The sequence below is a fragment of the Pezoporus flaviventris genome, unplaced genomic scaffold (assembly GCF_033815535.1).
Source record: "Pezoporus flaviventris isolate CSIRO_AGI_PZ_B2104156 unplaced genomic scaffold, CSIRO_AGI_Pfla_v1 ptg000006l, whole genome shotgun sequence".
NCBI classification, from domain to species: Eukaryota; Metazoa; Chordata; class Aves; order Psittaciformes; family Psittacidae; genus Pezoporus; species Pezoporus flaviventris.
Window position 1 is genome coordinate 11,597,926 of NW_026892554.1, and position 17,361 is coordinate 11,615,286.

Consider the following 17,361-nt stretch of genomic DNA (forward strand, 5'->3'; position numbering starts at 1 on the left):
CTCTTACTGAAACAAAACCCCAACACTAAAAGGAACTATCAGAATTTGTTACCCTAGTGCAACGGTTTGATGCAGAGGGAGGAGTTCAGTGTGGAGGTGAGCGTGAAAGCATTTGTTGTGTCAGATGAAGAGGCTTTTCCAGGGTCCTACTGGCAAGAGCCTTGCAAAAATCTTAAAACTCATTTCATGGTTCTATAGGAAAGTATTGAGAAATGGTGGAATGGAACTCAACTATACCAATTGTCAAAATAAGGGAGCTTTTTTTGGTAGACACTTAGATAACAGTCTGTATGCTAACAATTTACAGAAGGCATTGATTTGTAAATTTATGCTTCTTCCTTGTGCATCTGAGATAGCTTCTGAAACAGAGCTTTTTCTAGCAAATACCGTTCCTTCTTACGTTAGAACCTGAAGTATTACTTTCAAAACGGAAACAAGATCAGTTTCCAACAGGTACAACAGAGAAGTATCAACTTTTTCCTTGTAGCCTGCTGTTTCAAGCGAGATCATCTTGTAGTATCTCTTAAGAAGGACTTTCATCAGTGTATCCCCTCCTGTTTTTTTGCTTTGGGAATAGAGAGGGAACAAAAGAGAAGCCTAAACTTGCTCTCAACTTACTGCAGCTAGAGAAAAACCTTTTACACAAAAGGATAACAGTTATTTTAAGGTCTTTTAATATCTTTTGGTAATTGAAGTTCCTTTTGGCAGGTTATAGAACAGAAGGAACCTAGTGTTAAGATCAACTTTTCCAATTAATGAAAAACATCACTGGTAGGATGTACTTCTTGCTTACAACAGGCTTTGATGTGTTAAATGTGCTTATGAAGGTCTAGGTTCAGACAGTACAGTGTTGTGGTAGGAGTGGAGGGGGAAAAGAAAATGCTGGTAAGCATACAATGCACATAGAAGAAAGGACTTCTACCCTAGTCAAAGATGACTTCTTTCAGCGCTGCCAAGTCACTGTTGTGACCTTTCAGCTAAGGAAATCTAAAAGGAGAATACAAGCAGATGGGGGGGGAATACATTTGAGAGCATCACAACCTTTTCTAATCCTTTTCTGTTAAGTGGCCAAATACTCAAGACTCTTTCCTTTTGTCCTTCTCGTGTGCATGTTCTTCCACCTGAGAGTTTGAGTCATTAAGGGATTCTTACAGTTAAAGAAGCAATCGGGTTCAGGACAAATTCCAAGAGAGTTCTATGTTAAGCAGTCAAAACAGAACTGAAAAAATCAGTTTGTGTATTACTTCAGTAATTCAGAATCTTTCTTCCATACAGTGACTTATTAATGAATTTGTCAACGTGTATTTCAACAGCATATTTCATAGCATTTATTTACTATATAAGTTATTTCCAGATGACTTGAGTTACTTAGCTCAATCACTATTCCTATCTTTTAATAGAGAGCTGAAAAAACAGCTGTTTGAGGATCAGCAAAGGATCAAAGACAGAACTTTGGGCTTGAACAGAAACACAAGTATTTTCACAGGCTGTAGAAGATACAGTATTAAAGATCTTTGCCTTATTCTGATTTAGGGGTCAGAGGGGGAAGTCATATTGATACCTGCATTATCACTGATTTGGTAAGAAATAAGCCCTCAGCATGAAATACTGAGCTACACAGAAGATAGCTTTTAGAAGACTAACACAAACTAGCACAGGAACAATCAGCCATTTTAATTTAGGTAAGTAAAATAAAATCAAATAATTAATTTATTTTTAAGTTTATTAGAGCATAATCAGAACATAAGCAATGAGTTCTTATTACCAAGGACTGTACATCTAAAAAGCAAAAACAACACATCAACTAATCAATCAAGTTAGTCATGCACATTTACCCATAATGCAGATGAATTCACTGCCTATAAAAATGGACAGGACAAATACACGTAAGTCTGAATGAAACTTTTTTTTACATGTGCACCAAAATCCCACTTCTGTTTCAAATGAAAATTTAGAAATAACTTAAAAATTAGAATACATATTCAAATAATTTTCAGTTCTTTCCAGTAGAACCAAAGCCACCTTCACCACGTTCGGTGTCATCCAGAGCCTGAAAGACATCAATTATGGTAAGTTGGTTTAGTGTCTTAACTTCCCTTTTGTTTCTACACAACAGATAAGGTCTATCATACAGGAAAGTACATTTACCCGTAACAATAGGTATAATTGAGAAATTAAACAAAAAAATGTTGTTAAAGACTTCAGAATACCTTTTGTACAAGTTTAAACAAATCCTACATTGAGAGACAATTGTTTATAGGGTATACTGAGTGTTTCTCAAGTACCTGTTAACTCTGAAAACTACAGAGAAAAAAAAATCAATATAAATGTATGCAAAGCAACAAAACTTTTATTCAAGTAGCAATGCTACTACGCAGTTTTAAAGCAAAGTATTTAGGCCATAAATCTCAGCTTCTATAGAACTATCTACAACTATTAATTACTGAAAATTGAGAAATACTTTCTTTTGGCAACTTACTTGAACTTCTTCTAGCTCAGGATAGTAAATGCGTTCACAGATGAGCTGCGCAATCCTATCCCCTTTTTTGACTGCAATGAAATTATAATATTATTAGTTGCTTCAAAAAAGTAAACCAGCAATAAAAAGCTTAGATAATCCTCTTTTGAGAGTATCAGAATGTACTAAAGTGCAAACACTTATTTGAAACATAGTTAGACAGAAATTAATAGTGACAGAAAAACACAGGATAAGATAAACTTGTTTTTAAGTCCTTTTAAGGTGAAGTTTCAGGAGCAGTACCAGCTCAAGGCATTCCCCCTCATTCCTGCTGCCACCCATACTGTGGTATATTAAGTATCATTATGCATAAATACTGCAGAGATGAAGAGAGCTCTATGTATGATGTAACTCCTTGTGTGAACTAGTCCCAGAAACTGATTTCTATGGAGGAAAAAATCCTGAACTGATAAAAGGAAAACAGATTTTCTGATTAGCAAACTGGTTCACAGAACTGCCAGAAGTAGCTTGTGCTGTGAAGTGACAGAAAAGGCTGCAAAACCACTGGCCCTGAGGCTTAAAACTGTTTGCAGAGAGATAGCATGATTAAGGGAAAAATCATACCTTTATTATTCATGTTTCCAAGGTTTTTATCTCGCATACTAATCAGCTAAATGTTTGGTGATTTTTTGTGGAGCAAGAAAGCAGCTTAATAGAAAGTTGTGCTTCACTACAGCTCATGAATCTAAAGCTTAGCTAAGCTGAGTTGGTTTGGTGTGGTGGTGATAGTGTGTTTTGGGTTTTTTTGGGTGGTTTGTGGAATCTTTTTTTCTTTCCTTGACAGGGCATTGTTAAGTTTCTATGGTTTTATTAACTGTGAGAAGAAAATTGTTCTCAGCTAGCTGTAACTCTTGAGAGACTTTTAAAGAAAAATTATTTTCTCATTTCCAGTCAGAGGGCTGAAAACAGGCTCTGCCAAGCTTAACACTTACCTTCAAAAGTCTCCTTGCCAAAGTTGAAGAGTACCACACCAACATTTCCCCTGTAATCCTCATCAATAACACCAGCTGTCATAAAGGATAGAGGGATAACCAGTTAATAAATGTTGTTAGTGCAATAGGTAAGTAGGTTAGATAAGGCTTAGATTAGCAGATGATTGCAGTACCTCGTATTGACGTCCTCTGCACTGCTTGTGCACAATTAAACAATACATATGAAAACCCTGAAATATCTAGAAATGCTAATCAGTCCTGCAAAAAGAACTGAAAAAACACAATCACATATCAAAAAGTGTTTTACTAGTGTGCTACTAATTTTAGTTGTAATACACTATCTGAAATCAAGACAGCTGGACCAAATTCAAGCTCCATTTGTTCTGCTAACTTCAGCTTTTTGCGCATCAAGCAGAAATCTGTTTTTAAACTCTAACATTTTATTTGAGAGCTATGGATTTGTGCAGATCCAAACCCTGGACCTCAGGCAGGGTAAAAGAACAAAAGCTTTAAGGAATTGTCATTCAGCTACATTTAAGTATAAATACTGTAACAAAAGCTTCCTCTTACATTTTATTTAATTATTAATACATAGTTCAGAAGATTATCTATGAATATACATTAAAATAATCATATTCTGCTTCTTTGGAGTTTTTCTCCAGACACAGGAAGCACATTTGCAGTAAGAAAACTGGAGTTTGGGCTTCCTTGCAGACTAAAGTATGTATTTTGAAGTCTCCTTGCAGTAGTAATTTGTATTCTACAATTACATGTCATTCCAAGACTCCCAGACTATCACACAAAGTACTACCTTTAGAGATTATAAACCCTAGAGGAAATCGTAGCATGACTATACCTTGAAGTTTTAATGTTTTACCACAACATACATATTTAAGAATAGAAAACTGAGGTATTTTTTTTCTTCAGCTGTGTGACAATATTGCAGTACATATGGTCCACAGTTACTGTACAATGTCTGCACTAGTTCTAGTATGTAAAAGGTATTTACACAGCTCTTTCTCTTGCAGTGTTATAGGTTAATCTAATCACATTTCTGAACAGCTTCCTAATTAAGGTGCTAGTAATACTGGGAGTATCCCGAATTCTGAAAATTCAGAAAAAAAAAACCATTTTTCCAGATAACTCACAGGTATTTAACTGCATACAATTTCTTGAAGGGGCCCTAATTACAGAGCACTCTCAGCAGTAACAGTGCACAATACATAGGGGTTGGTGTGCATGGAAGTTTTCAAGAAAAATAAAATTAAATTATTGAATGTAACATTCAGTTCAGCTGATTCAGAGAGCTTGATGTACAGAACCTACATGCACAGGTCTCATGCTGTTCATTTGGTTTAGGTTAGACCAGCCTTCAGAAAGTAACAACTATACCATCAGTTAAATTGAGGATCACAGGACACCACTTTCACTGGTGATCACAGATTCCTTGCACAATTTCTACCACAGTTCAGTGTTGCAAATGAATACTTAAAGTATTAAAAATAAAATTCTACGTGCAAGTGTCAAGTGTATAAGCAAAAAAGGCTGAACTATAAAACAATAACATGAAAATTTTGCCTTCTTATTTCTAGGGAAGTACTTACTCCTTCCTCCTTTTTAATATATCAGAAAACTTACAGCCCTTACATTAATTGCTAAACCAGGGGTGACAATAGCTGAAGACCGCTACACAGATGATTTGCTTTTTTTTTCATACAATAGGAGACACTGAGTCCATGCTACATGGATGCATTACAAAGAGAGAATCAACAAACTTGTAATAGCAGCACAGATAATTCTATGCATCATTCAAATTCTGAATTCAGTTTCCTGTTAATTTGGTGTATTTGTTCATGTGAGGCAATCAGCCGGAGAACTGGAAGCCAGAATTCAGATTTGGCACATAAAAAATTAAGTACATATGCTCATAAATGCATTAAAAAAAACCCCAACAAACATGAGCTCTTTGGTTTGTCAAATTAAGAATTTATCCATTCTCAAGTGTTTCTCTACAGCTAAGACAACATTTTCCTAGACCATAAGATGGGATATATATTGCTATGCACTAGAGATCGATGATGGAATTTGCTAATTTAAAATAACGATGGACAGCTTTATTTCTTTTATAAGACAGTATTCTACTCTAAGACAATACTCAAAACTGATTCGATTACTAGTTCTATTCCAATAGAAATTATGATTTTATATGTATAAAATGTACCAATTAAAATAGTATGGTTAGAAGAAAGTCTTGCCTATCAGTTCTTCCAGAATTATCTGAAGAAAATTTATAAAAGAACAACTGGGGCTACTTGAAGTCATTCTAAATTAGCTTTTCTGTCTTCAGGTCTCTGACAGTAAGAAAGTTTATTTCTACATAATGACAAAAATTGCACTTGATGTACTGGTTAGTGCTCAACCACTAATGAAGCTTTTTGATCTACCAGATGTTGCTGCTATTTTCTGGGAGAGAAAACTCAGTAGTATCTGAAACTTAACTTGTATTGGAGTAACTGGAGCTTAACAGAACATTAGTACTTCTACCCTTTGTTAAACCCCAGACCTTTTTTGTTTGGTTGGTTGGTTGGTTTTGGTTTGTTTTGCTTTTTTTTTTCCCTGGAAAGGAGTGTTGCAATTGATCTATGCTGATTTACAATGAATCTAGCCAGATGCTTCCTCGACCTTTAAACAATAGCATTAGCACAACCTCAGCTTTATGTATAGACACTAATTTTACAAGTATTGTTGAAAAGGCTGTCATCAACACATAGCTCTATAAACAGACACCAGATTTGTTTGATCACCTATTTGACTACTGCTAGAGACTGGCTTTCTAGGACTTGAAAACTATCAGACAAGTAAAAATGGAAAAGCCAGATGAATATTTCTGTGGCTGAATTGAAAGCCATACTGAAAACTTAAAGTCACTTGTATTATGCGCTAGAGGGGAAAAAAGGCTCTCACTACAACTCTAATTTTCTAAGCTTAGCTATAAAGTAAACATCTTGCAGTGGTTCTACAGATTGTATTGGATGTATTTTCTAGCAGACAAGAATTGTACTTTCTGCACGCTTCTGAGGATGAAATATATCCATAGGATGCAGAGAGGAAAAGCAGGCTTCTTCCTTAAAAGCAAAGCTGATACAAACAGAACTTTAAACAATTAGAGTTGAAGTTATGTATTAAGAAAATAACATTTAAAAAGATGTGTTGTGGCCAAAACAATTAGTCTCATGCTGGGCTGAGTGACTGGTGTCTGCATGGTGTCAAAGCCATGATAATTTCAAATTCCATTAAAGGCACAGCTAGTTAAACATTCTGTGAAATGAATTCCCTACTAATCATTTTCTCTTTAAATGTATTATACCTCCACTGACATAGTCTTACCAAGTTTAACCACAATGTGGATTTTGAGTTCAAATTTCACTATTTGTATTAAAGAAAGAAGAAAATATGACCTAGGAAGATCTGATGAGTTTTCCTTCTGTACAGGGTCACAGACTCGCTCTATGTAATTGAGTGTACTGGCAAAACATATTAACATCCTTGGCATCATGTTATTCTGGAACAGCAAGTTGCAATAAATATATACATTGCTGACAACTAAGGCACTAGGTGTATTGGGTGGAAATCATCTAAGTAAGTTTTGGAAAAAATCATGCATTGGAAATGACAGTCTGACATTCTGTTTTATTCTGTCAGAAGTTGGGCATATTACTTGCTGGGAAAGCATCTACACCTAGCAGATGTGAATTCTGAATATATTCTTGCATGATCCCAAATGTTCTCCCTGATCCTTAGGTCATCTGGCAGTGTATTTCTACTTAGACGGGTAATGCCCTCATTGTGACAAAAATACTTCTGCAGGGTAAGTAAAATGCTTTTCTTATCAACTTCCATTATAACTCAAATTATAATGTGCTCAGAAAAAATTCATTCTCTCAGCCACTCAGCACTTCTGAAGATATCCATTAGATGCATCTTCTTTACATCATCATATCAGAAATGTAGTTTTGAGTTCTTCTCCTTCGCTACTGTCAGAAAAATTAATTGCTTAGGGGTTTAGGTGGCAGAACACATTTTATTTAACTTAAACTGTATTCTTGTATAATTAGAACCATGTAACATGCACTTATGCTAGTTAAATTGCTGTGGTTACATCTGTGCTCAGAATAACTCTACAGTCATTTTAGCGGCGACAACTTCTGTGCAATGTAGATGCCATTTTATAATACAATAGTTAAAGAGAATCTGCCTGTGCTCTCATCAGCCCCACTGCAAAAGTGGAATAGAACTTTCAACATCATTTACTTCATGTTGCAGTTATATGACAAAAGCATAGCAAGACTTTCATGAAGGCCTCCTTATAGATATGCCTGTAACAATTGCTTTTGAGGAGATATCCATGAATTTCTAAACAAGATTAATGAGAAGCTCAAAATATTTAAAGAAACACCCTGTTGTGCAAAACAAAGCTGTTGGTAGTACTGAGCAAAACACCCCGAACAGTAAAGACTTGTAAAAGTGGGGGTTTAATTTTGTTTTGTTTCAAAACACTTTCAATTTTTAAGTCAATTAATGTAAAAATTTATGACTTTAAATTTCATTTGCTTTAAGTGATTTGTTACATTTTCATCAGTAAGAGTAAACTAAAGCTCTTTTCATCCTAATAATCAATTATACCCACAGTAATGGTGTATTCCAGTGCCATCTTCATTCCTTTTGAATATCGTTACTATTCTCTGTTTAAAAGAATATCTATGTTTTATTGATTTAATTATTCAGATTATACACTAGACTGAGAAGAATCACACACTTAGTCAAAATGGAGAAAGAATGTAAAAAGTCATACTGTTTTTTTGTTTTGGTCTGGTGTTTTTTTTTTTGGGGTGTCTTGTTTTGGGTTGGTTTTTGTGTTTTTTTTTTTAAAAGTAGTATTTTTCTAATTCAGCAGGTCTTAAAATAATTACAATGCAGTGGCTCTATGAGGTATTACCCACTTACCTCCTTTTCCCAGACCATCACTGAAGCTAGCATTATTTATTTGCATGTATTACAATGTGAAATTAAGGCACTTCTGCAGTAAGGTTTACAAAGTCTTAGTGAAAAGAACAAAAATCTTACCACCAACATCTATGAAGTGCTTTGCAGCTAAACCAGAACGTGGTGCTAGAAAACAAGAATTGTTTTGTAAGTACAATAATTTATTTATTTTAGAACTCTTACACAGTATTTATAGGTTACATAGTACATTTACACAGTCATGGCAGCAAGAACTGTTTCCACAGACTTTCTAAAATAAACATGATTTTACAGGAACTATTGTGTTAATGTACATATTAAACAAAATGACAGCTGCTACAGGCTACAACAAAAATGCAATCTATCTTTAAGTGATATAAGCATATCTTTGTTTAGACCACCATGTGCACAGTAGGCTTCCCCAAGGTAGGCAGCTGCAACAGACAACAACTGTCTAATCTTGGTTTATTTTTGGTACTACCACTGGTTTGGCATAATCTCAAAAGATTATTAGTTTCCATCATCCATTCAAGTGATGATGGAAAACAGTATTTGGCAAGCATTTTTCTAAGAAATAGACACAAATTATGTACAGAGCTTTGTTTTTATTATGACAACCTACTTTGAGGTGCTAAAACTCACCTTTCTTCAAATTTTTCTTTGGGATTAGACACATGCATTTTCCTTTCATATGAAACAACACACAAATTCTGATCATGCTCTTCCATTGGAGTAACTACTGTTTTTTTTTAAAGAATTTATACGTAATTCAGAAAAAGAATTCACAAAACTAACACAACTAACACAGTATCTTGCCAGGTTCTCTCAAGTACTCTGTCATAAAAAGTAGTCAAATTCTACTATACTAGTACTCTTACTTCAGGATTAATTTTTAAACACTAAAGCATGTGTTTTCTGCATGTCCATTATCTGTTGGTCTTTGTGATTTGAATTCTGAAACTGCAGAGAAATAATGAACTACTGAATAGCCTATTAAGTTGTATGTAGATTATGATTTTTGCTAGTGGTTTTTTTTTGTCATTTGACATACAAACCTCAAGTGTATTTGACAGCAAATGTCTATTACAAAGCTTAATAATAAATTATGCAGCCTGTGAGGCTTTTTTTTTTTTTGTGTAAACTAATTCTAAAAGTTTTAGGCAGAATCAAAAGGAGAGGATGGTGTCAAACCAGTGGTACAATGACTCTGCAGCCTTTTTATAATCTGTTTACTTACCTACTCGGCCATAGCATCCAGAAGGAAGCGCAACTTGAATGTCTGTTTTCACTACAGCCTTTCCCATGGGTGGTACCTCACAGTCATAAGCACTATATTAAAGAAACACACACTAGTTTATACAGGGTATTCTGAAAATTTTCTCTGTAACTGAAATGTTTCCTTATGAAATGGACTTTTTCCAGGTGTATAGTGCATCACTGGAACAAGGGGAAAAAAAAACCCAGCTGTAAAGGCAAAAATACTAGTGTCAAGTGTGGTGCAGCAAAGCTTCAGGAAGGAAGCTGGGCAAAGGAAAAAAAGGGCTGATTATTTTAATACTAAAAAAGGGAAGATAGGAGTGGTCACAGATATAGTGATTGTACCTGATCACAGAAGCCCTATGCAAACCACCACATACCTAGCTTCAGATATTACTGACCAATGGTTATTTTAAGTTCAAGCAAACCCAACCTTAAGCCTGTACACAGCAACCCACGTGGTTACCAGCATTATCAAACTGCCACAACGTTTTCTGGCACGTGGCACTCAACAGCCATGAGGAAAGCAGAAAAGCATAAGCGCTGGCAGGGAGGGCCACATGCACTACCCAGGAAGGTACTAGTTAATGTTGATGCCAACAGCAGCTCGGGCTGATGTGTCAAGACTGCATCGCTACCTGATGAACTCGATGCTGCAGCATGACTGGACCACAGGTCTCTGGAAACCAAGGGAGAGGGATGGAGAAGCAAGGAGCTAACGAACAGGCCAGCTCTTCACAGGGTGGGCGAGCCTCTCGTGGGGGCTCTTCTCAGCATGAGGACTCTCAGCCGCCGGAGCTTCGAGTCATGATGGCTCGCTAAACGGGGTGGCAGCGCTTGTCCCCAGGGAAAAGCGGGCAGGGCCGGGACGGGCCAGAGCGTACCGTGGGCCCCTTCCCGCGGCGGGTACCCTCACCTGTACAGATCGTAGCCCGCAGCCCGAGCAGAACCCTTAGAGGGGGAGAAGGCGTTCTCAGACAGCTTAGTGAAGCGGAGCCGAGCGGTGGGCTCCCCGGGCACCGAGCCCTTCTGCCTCTTGCTGGGGGACGGCTGCAGCACGGCTTCGGAGGAAGGCATCGCTGGTAGGGACGAGAAGGGAATACAGACACCCCGTGAGGAAAAAGCCCGCGAAAAGGCGGCGCAGCCCACTGAAGGCGGAAGCAGAGGGGGAAATCGCTTCTTCCCCGGCCGCTCTCTGCGTGGTGCACCCTTGCCACCCCTCGCCGGTGAGAATGGCCTCGCCCGGCTCCTCCTCAGCGCCCAAACCCCCGGCCCTGAGGTGCCCCGGAAGGCACCGGTGTCTCCGCCGGGGAAGGGGGGAACTCGCGGTCCCGGCGAATCGTGGCCCGTCCTGGTCGCGGCCGGCCCGCAATGCGCCCGGGCAGCTTGTGCTCCCCCCGCGCCTCCCGCTGTTCCCTTACTGCTCCAGCGGAGCCGCAAGAACAGCTTCATGCTCCGGGACAGCATAACGCCGCGCCTTGCGGGGCCGTGCCGCCGTCTGCCGCCAGGCGCAACCCCCGGCGGTCCGGCGGTAACAGGCCCGCGGCGCGCAGGCGGAGGGCGGCGGCACTCCCTTCTTCCCGCTTCCTCCCCTTCCCGGGCTCTACCTGTCCTGCGGCGCGATGCAGTCCCTCCGCCAGTGGCCCGGCACCGCTGCCCTCCGCGGGACAAGTCGGCGCTTGTCCTGCCGGTGGACCCCGCCGGCGTTCCGCGTTGTAGGGGGACGCAATTGAGGCTGCACGGCGGGCGGGGCCCGGGCCCCGGGCCCGTTGCGGGAGCGTGGTCGTGTCACCGAGCTGCGGTGCCGGGGAGAAGCGCGGAGGCGCCTTCGGTGTGTCCGGGGCTGTTACAGCCCCTTCAGAGCTGCCGCGTCCCCCAGCCCCGTTTTTGATCCGCACAGCAGGAATGCGTGGCGTCTGACAGTGCTGCCCTGCGTCCTTCTGAAATAACCTGCACGCTCAGGCAGCGGCAGAAGCGTTTGCCGTAGGAAGGCAAAACCGCTTCCCCTCCTTGTCGAGGCGGCAGATAGCAAAACCCATCAATGCGCCACATGCCTTGTTCTTCAGTCTCACAGCAGAATCCTTTAATGATTTCACCATCTTTGATGTTGGCATTGGCTGCTCTCTTTTGCCATCCCATCTGAAAAATGCTCCTCATGATCCCCTCGCACAGCCACCCCTTATCTCTTCCCATAGTGACCCACACTGTAGCTGCCGCCCCCTACCCCTCATGGTCACCCTTTACCTCCCCTCAAGATCTGCCCCCATGGCCACCCTTGCTCTCCCCTCATGATCTCCCCTCATGATGCCCCTCATCTCTCAGCTGCCCCTCTTGCCCCTGCTCCTCCTCCTTGGCCTTGAGCACTCTGATGGCTGTATTTTTCTTCGTGCAAAGTAGACACAGGATGGAGCAGTCTAGATTAAGTCAAGCAACTGTTCTTTGACTTTTTAAAGATTCAAGTGTATGTGATTGTCTCCTTGCTATGTTACATGTTTCAAATGCAGCCAGATGGCAGTGAAACCATTGCTACATATTGCAGTCCAATTGTGAAAAATATTCCCCCCAATTTGCGGTTTGTTTTATTGCCATTCTTCAGTCTTAATAGAATCATAGAATCATAGAATAGTTAGGGTTGGAAAGGACCTTAAGATCATGTAGTTTCAACCCCCCTGCTGTGGGCAGGGACACCTTACGCTAAATCATATCACCCAAGGCCTCGTCCAACCTGGTCTTGAACACTGCCAGGGATGGAGCATTCACAACCTCCCTGGGCAACCTATTCCAGTGCCTCACCACCCTAACAGAAAAGAATTTCCTCCTTATATCCAACCTAAACTTCCCCTGTTTTAAGTTTTAACCCGTTACCCCTTGTCCTATGACTACAGTCCCTAAGGAAGAGTCCCTATCAAGCATCCCTATAGGCCCCCTTCAGATACTGGAAGGCTGCCATGAGGTCTCCACGCAGCCTTCTCTTCTCCAGGCTGAACAGCCCCAACTTCCTCAGCCTGTCTTCATACGGGAGGTGCTCCAGTCCCCTGATCATCCTCGTGGCCCTTCTCTGGACTTGTTCCAACAGTTCCATGTCCTTTTTATGCTGAGGACACCAGAACTGCACACAATACTCCAGGTGAGGTCTCACAAGAGCAGAGTAGAGGGGCAGGATCACCTCCTTCGACCTGCTGGTCACACTCCTTTTGATGCAGCCCAGGATATGGTTGGCTTTCTGGGCTGCAAGCGCACACTGCTGGCTCATGTTCATTTTCTCTTCAACCAACATCCCCAACTCCTCCACAGGGCTGCTCTGAATCTCTTCTCTGCCCGGCTGTGCCTGGGATTGCTCCGACCCAGGTGTAGGACCTTGCACTTGTCATGGTTAAACTTCATGAGGTTGGCATCAGCCCACCCCACAAGCGTGTCGAGGTCCCTCTGGATGGCATTCCTTCCCTCCACGGTATCAACCGAACCACACAGCTTGGTGTCATCGGCAAACTTGCTGAGGGCGCACTCAATCCCACTGTCCATGTCAGCGACAGAGATTTTGAACAAGACCGGTCCCAACACCGATCCCTGAGGGACACCACTCGTTACTGGTCTCCAGCCGGACATTGAGCATTGACCACAACTGTTTGTGTGCGGCCATCCAGCCAGTTCTTTATCCACCGAGTGGTCCATCCATCAAATTGATGTCTCTCCAATTTAGAGACAAGGATGTCGTGTGGGACAGTGTCGAACGCTTTACACAAGTCCAGGTAGATGACATCAACTGCTCTACCCCTGTCCATCAGTTCTGTAGCCCCATCATAGAAGGCCACCAAATTGGTCAGGCAGGATTTCCCCTTAGTGAAGCCATGCTGGCTGTCACCAAGCACCTTGTTGATTTTCATGTGCCTTAGCATGCCTTCCAGGAGAATCTGCTCCAAGATTTTGCCAGGCACAGAGGTGAGACTGACTGCTCTGTAATTCCCCCGGTCATCCATTTTCCCTTCTTGAAAATGGGGGTTATATTTCCCTTTTTCCAGTCATCAGGAACTTCACCTGACTGCCATGATTTCTCAAATATGATGGCCAGTGGCTTCGCAACTTCATTTGCCAGCTCCTCCATTTGCACAGTCCCTGCATCTGCCTTCCAAGACTTGGGTGGTGTGGTCAGAGCCTTTGCCAGTGAAGAACGAGGCAAAGAAGCCATTCAGAACCTCAGCCTTCTCCAAATCCTGTGTAGCCAGTTCTCCCGAGAGCTTCTTGAGGGGGCCTACATTCTCCCTAGTCTGTTTTTTATTTGCTACATACCTGTAGAATCCCTTCCTGTTATCTTTAATACCTCTAGCTAAGTTTAATTCTAACTGGGCCTTTGCTTTCCTAACCTGGTCCCTGGCTTCCCGGACAACACCCCTGTACTCTTCCCAGGCCACCTGTCCTTACTTCCACTTATTATAAGCCTCTTTTTTCATTTGAATTTTCCTCAGGAGCTCCTTATCCATCCAAGCAGGTCTCCTGGCCCTCCTGCTGCACTTCCTTCTGGTTGGGATGCAACACTCCTGAGCTTGTAGCAGGTGATCCTTGAGTATCAGCCAAGAGTCTTGGGCTCTAGGGCTGTATCCCATGGAACCTTCCTAAGCAGGTTCCTGAAGAGGCCGAAGTCTGCTCTTTTGAAGTCCAGGGCAGTGAGCTTGCTGCACGCTCTTCTCACTGTCCTGAGGATCTCAAATTTGACCATCTTGTGATTGCTGCATCCAAGGCTGCCCTGGAGTGTCACGTTTCCAACGAGCCCTTCCCTGTTGGTGAGCACGAGGTCAAGCATGGCACCTCTCCTTGTCGGCTCCTCTATTACGTGCAGAAGGAAGTTGTCTTCTACACAATCGAGGAACCTCCTGGATTGCTTGCGCCAGGCCATACCGTCCTTCCAACAGATGTCAGGGTGGTTGAAGTCCCCCATGAGAACAAGGGCCTGTGAGCGTGAGGCTTTTCCTATCTGTCTATGGAGTGCTTCATCCGCAGGTTAATAGTGAGCACTGCTTGAATGAGGATGTGTATGTATGTATCATAGACCCATGTGAAAAAGCTACTTAGAATATTTTACGAATTCTGAGGTAAGCCATCCACAGACTGATGTTTATAAGAATTTAAGTTGTATCACATGAGTACCCAATTATAAATGGTTATTTATACAAGCAGAACTTCATAGAGGTTACAACTGCAACCTGCCTTATAGTGTAGAGAAGGACTAATCTTATGAATAGTTTGGCTCAGTGAGGCAGGCTGGGTTCTAAACAGCATCTATGGTATCCTGAAAGTCCATGAAAAATAGATAGGAGGAGTCCTCCAAACATGTTGTCAAGGAGAAAGGTTTTAGCTGAGTGACACTTCTTTTTCCCACAGATCTTTACAAGGAAAACAACCCAGCTGCTTGAAGTCTGGGAAAGTTTGTGTGGGTCCTGGAATGTGCTGTTTCTTCTGTAGATAAATAGTCCCTTGGTCAACATTACTGCCTTCTTGATTGCTGATTAGTGTTGCTCTCCACTGGGCATTTACTCCCGCCTTTGAAAAACAACGAGACAAACTGAAATTATCTGCCCTTTACCTAGATTAAGAGCAGAAGTGGAGGCTGCTTTGTTGTGCGCAGAAAGAAACACAGACCTTCTCTCCAGGACAACAATCCATAAAATTCTCCCCACTGAAGTTTTGGTGTTAGAATTGAGCGTTTTTCTTAGAAGAAAACTGTGGCTTTAACAGACAGATTGCCCACCCAGTGTAACTTAGAACAGCTGTCTTTCTCACAGTGATTAAGGCTTGTGATTTAAAAGGCTGCTGTGAGGATGTTTACTTATAATGAAGCTCTATTTTTGATCGTGTGTTTTGCTGTACCGTGTGGGGGCTGTGAAATTTTGCCATTGCTTTTTACTCTGTTCCAGAAAAACCTTCTTTCTTTATTTCATTTGAAACTGAATTTCCTCTGATGAAATTCCAGCAGTGGCATGACTGTGGGTTATTGCTCTTCTTGTTTGTGCAGAATGTGAGCTACAACTTGTTGTATTTGTTTGTTGTTGTGCTGGCAGAGCTACATTTTCCATTTTTCCTAGCAGAGTCAGGCCCAGTGTGAGATGTTCCCTCAGCAGAGCTGGCCATGCAGTCTTGCTGGGCTACATAGCTGCCAAGTGGCCATGCCAACCAGGTACCACAATGATAGGTGTTTACAGTGGTCTGATGTATGCTGAACCGCACTGTTACAAACAAGGTTTCCTCACCTGTAACTTGAGAGCTGAGCCAGTCATTTGCAGCACATTAAGGGTTTAGTGTCCTTCTGATAAAAGGTAAAATCTGGTTGCTGGGGAGACAAAGATCAGGTCCTGAGAGTGATCCTAAGTCACTTAATTGAAGTCCAGTGACAGTCAAACTATGTTAAGCAGCAGTTTGAGGGACACCACTGCACCTCAAGCTGAAGAGGCTGGGGGTTGCTCAAATTCTGTTCTCCCAGCTCTGTTGGTAAATCAGGGACCTCTGCCAGAGAGCAGGTGATGAACAGGTATGGGGAATTAAATGAGTCACTAATAGCTAAAACTCTGTAACTGTTTGCCCCATATCTATAACTTGAGTGCTAATTTGTGTTACGTGTTGTATGTCTGTTGCTTTTAAACTGCTCATTAGTTGCTGAAACTGCTTTTGTTTTTAAGAAGATCATGGAATTGTTTTGAAAGACAAAAGCTGAGGAATGGCCAGGTTTTCTGAGAATGAAGGGTAGCCTGATACATTTTGCTTAACCAAGAAGGCTTTTGGTAGGTCTTTTCAAAGATGTATTGAAAATTTCAGAGGTTTAAGACGTGACATTTACTATGCAAGTGGCTGGAGCTTTGTAATTTGTTATTATGATCATTAGGGTGCGAAGTATGGTAGTGGCATGTTCTTTGCACAATGCAGCTTGAGCAGTTGGAGTTATTTATCTTCAGAATGTGATGCCTTTTTGGTTAGGTAGATTTTATACTTGTGCTATTGGGTTGCTGATTTTAAAAATAGAACTAATAAACAACTTTTGCCCCCCCTCCCCCAATAATCTCTGCTGGGGCTGAAAACCTAGTAACAGTTGGAAGAAAGCTGTTCTGGAGCCTAGGTGGAGACACCTACTAACATTTCTAAGCACTGTGCCTGGAGGGATATGTGATCAAGATGGGCAACTTGCCAGTGGTTGCAAAAGGATTTAAGGAAAATGTATTGTCTGAACTGTAGTGAAATGCTTTCTATGGTACCTGTTGGAGCTCCTGAAGGGAAAGGTAAGATTCACTGATGAGAGGAGCAGCAGTGGATCATTTTAAAAGGCCCTTAGGCACAAGCTTAGCTGTGCAGAATGCTTAGGCTTTTGAGGAAGAGTCAAAATATTCTTTGTTCTTGCTTGCAGTAGTATTTTCACACTTTAATGTCCCTGGTTGCCTTATCTACTCTTACCTGTGTCGTGGCTGATCAGATCAACCCTACATTATATAAACCTGCAGAGTTGGTAGTGTGATATGAGCTCAAAATGTGCTAGACAGCTTTAGTCATATTTTTTTTTTCGAGAGATGTCAAACTTGTAATTAGAATTCAGTTACTAACATGGTGATTAAAATTCAGCAGTTGTTTTATGCATAATTTATATAAAAGAGG

The 17,361-nt window shown here is 41.3% G+C and overlaps 1 protein-coding gene across 2 annotated transcripts; it reads right to left on the reverse strand.

Moving 5' to 3' along the window:
* Nucleotides 1-1,705: 1,705 nt before the first annotated feature.
* DUT (deoxyuridine triphosphatase) lies at nt 1,706-11,496 on the reverse strand. 2 transcript variants are annotated; one of them, XM_061446922.1, is made up of 7 exons: nt 11,337-11,496; nt 10,646-10,808; nt 9,710-9,801; nt 8,575-8,619; nt 3,451-3,525; nt 2,480-2,550; nt 1,706-2,050 (listed from the first exon to the last, which is right to left on the reverse strand). In XM_061446922.1, the coding sequence occupies exons 2-7, from the start codon at nt 10,804-10,806 to the stop codon at nt 1,994-1,996; spliced, it is 501 nt and encodes a 166-aa protein (XP_061302906.1). In that variant the 5' UTR covers nt 10,807-10,808; nt 11,337-11,496; the 3' UTR covers nt 1,706-1,993. The 2 variants fall into 2 exon arrangements, with proteins under 2 accessions (XP_061302906.1, XP_061302905.1); XM_061446921.1 differs by lacking the exon at nt 11,337-11,496 and adding an exon at nt 11,151-11,271.
* Between the last annotated feature and the right edge of the window lie 5,865 nt (nt 11,497-17,361).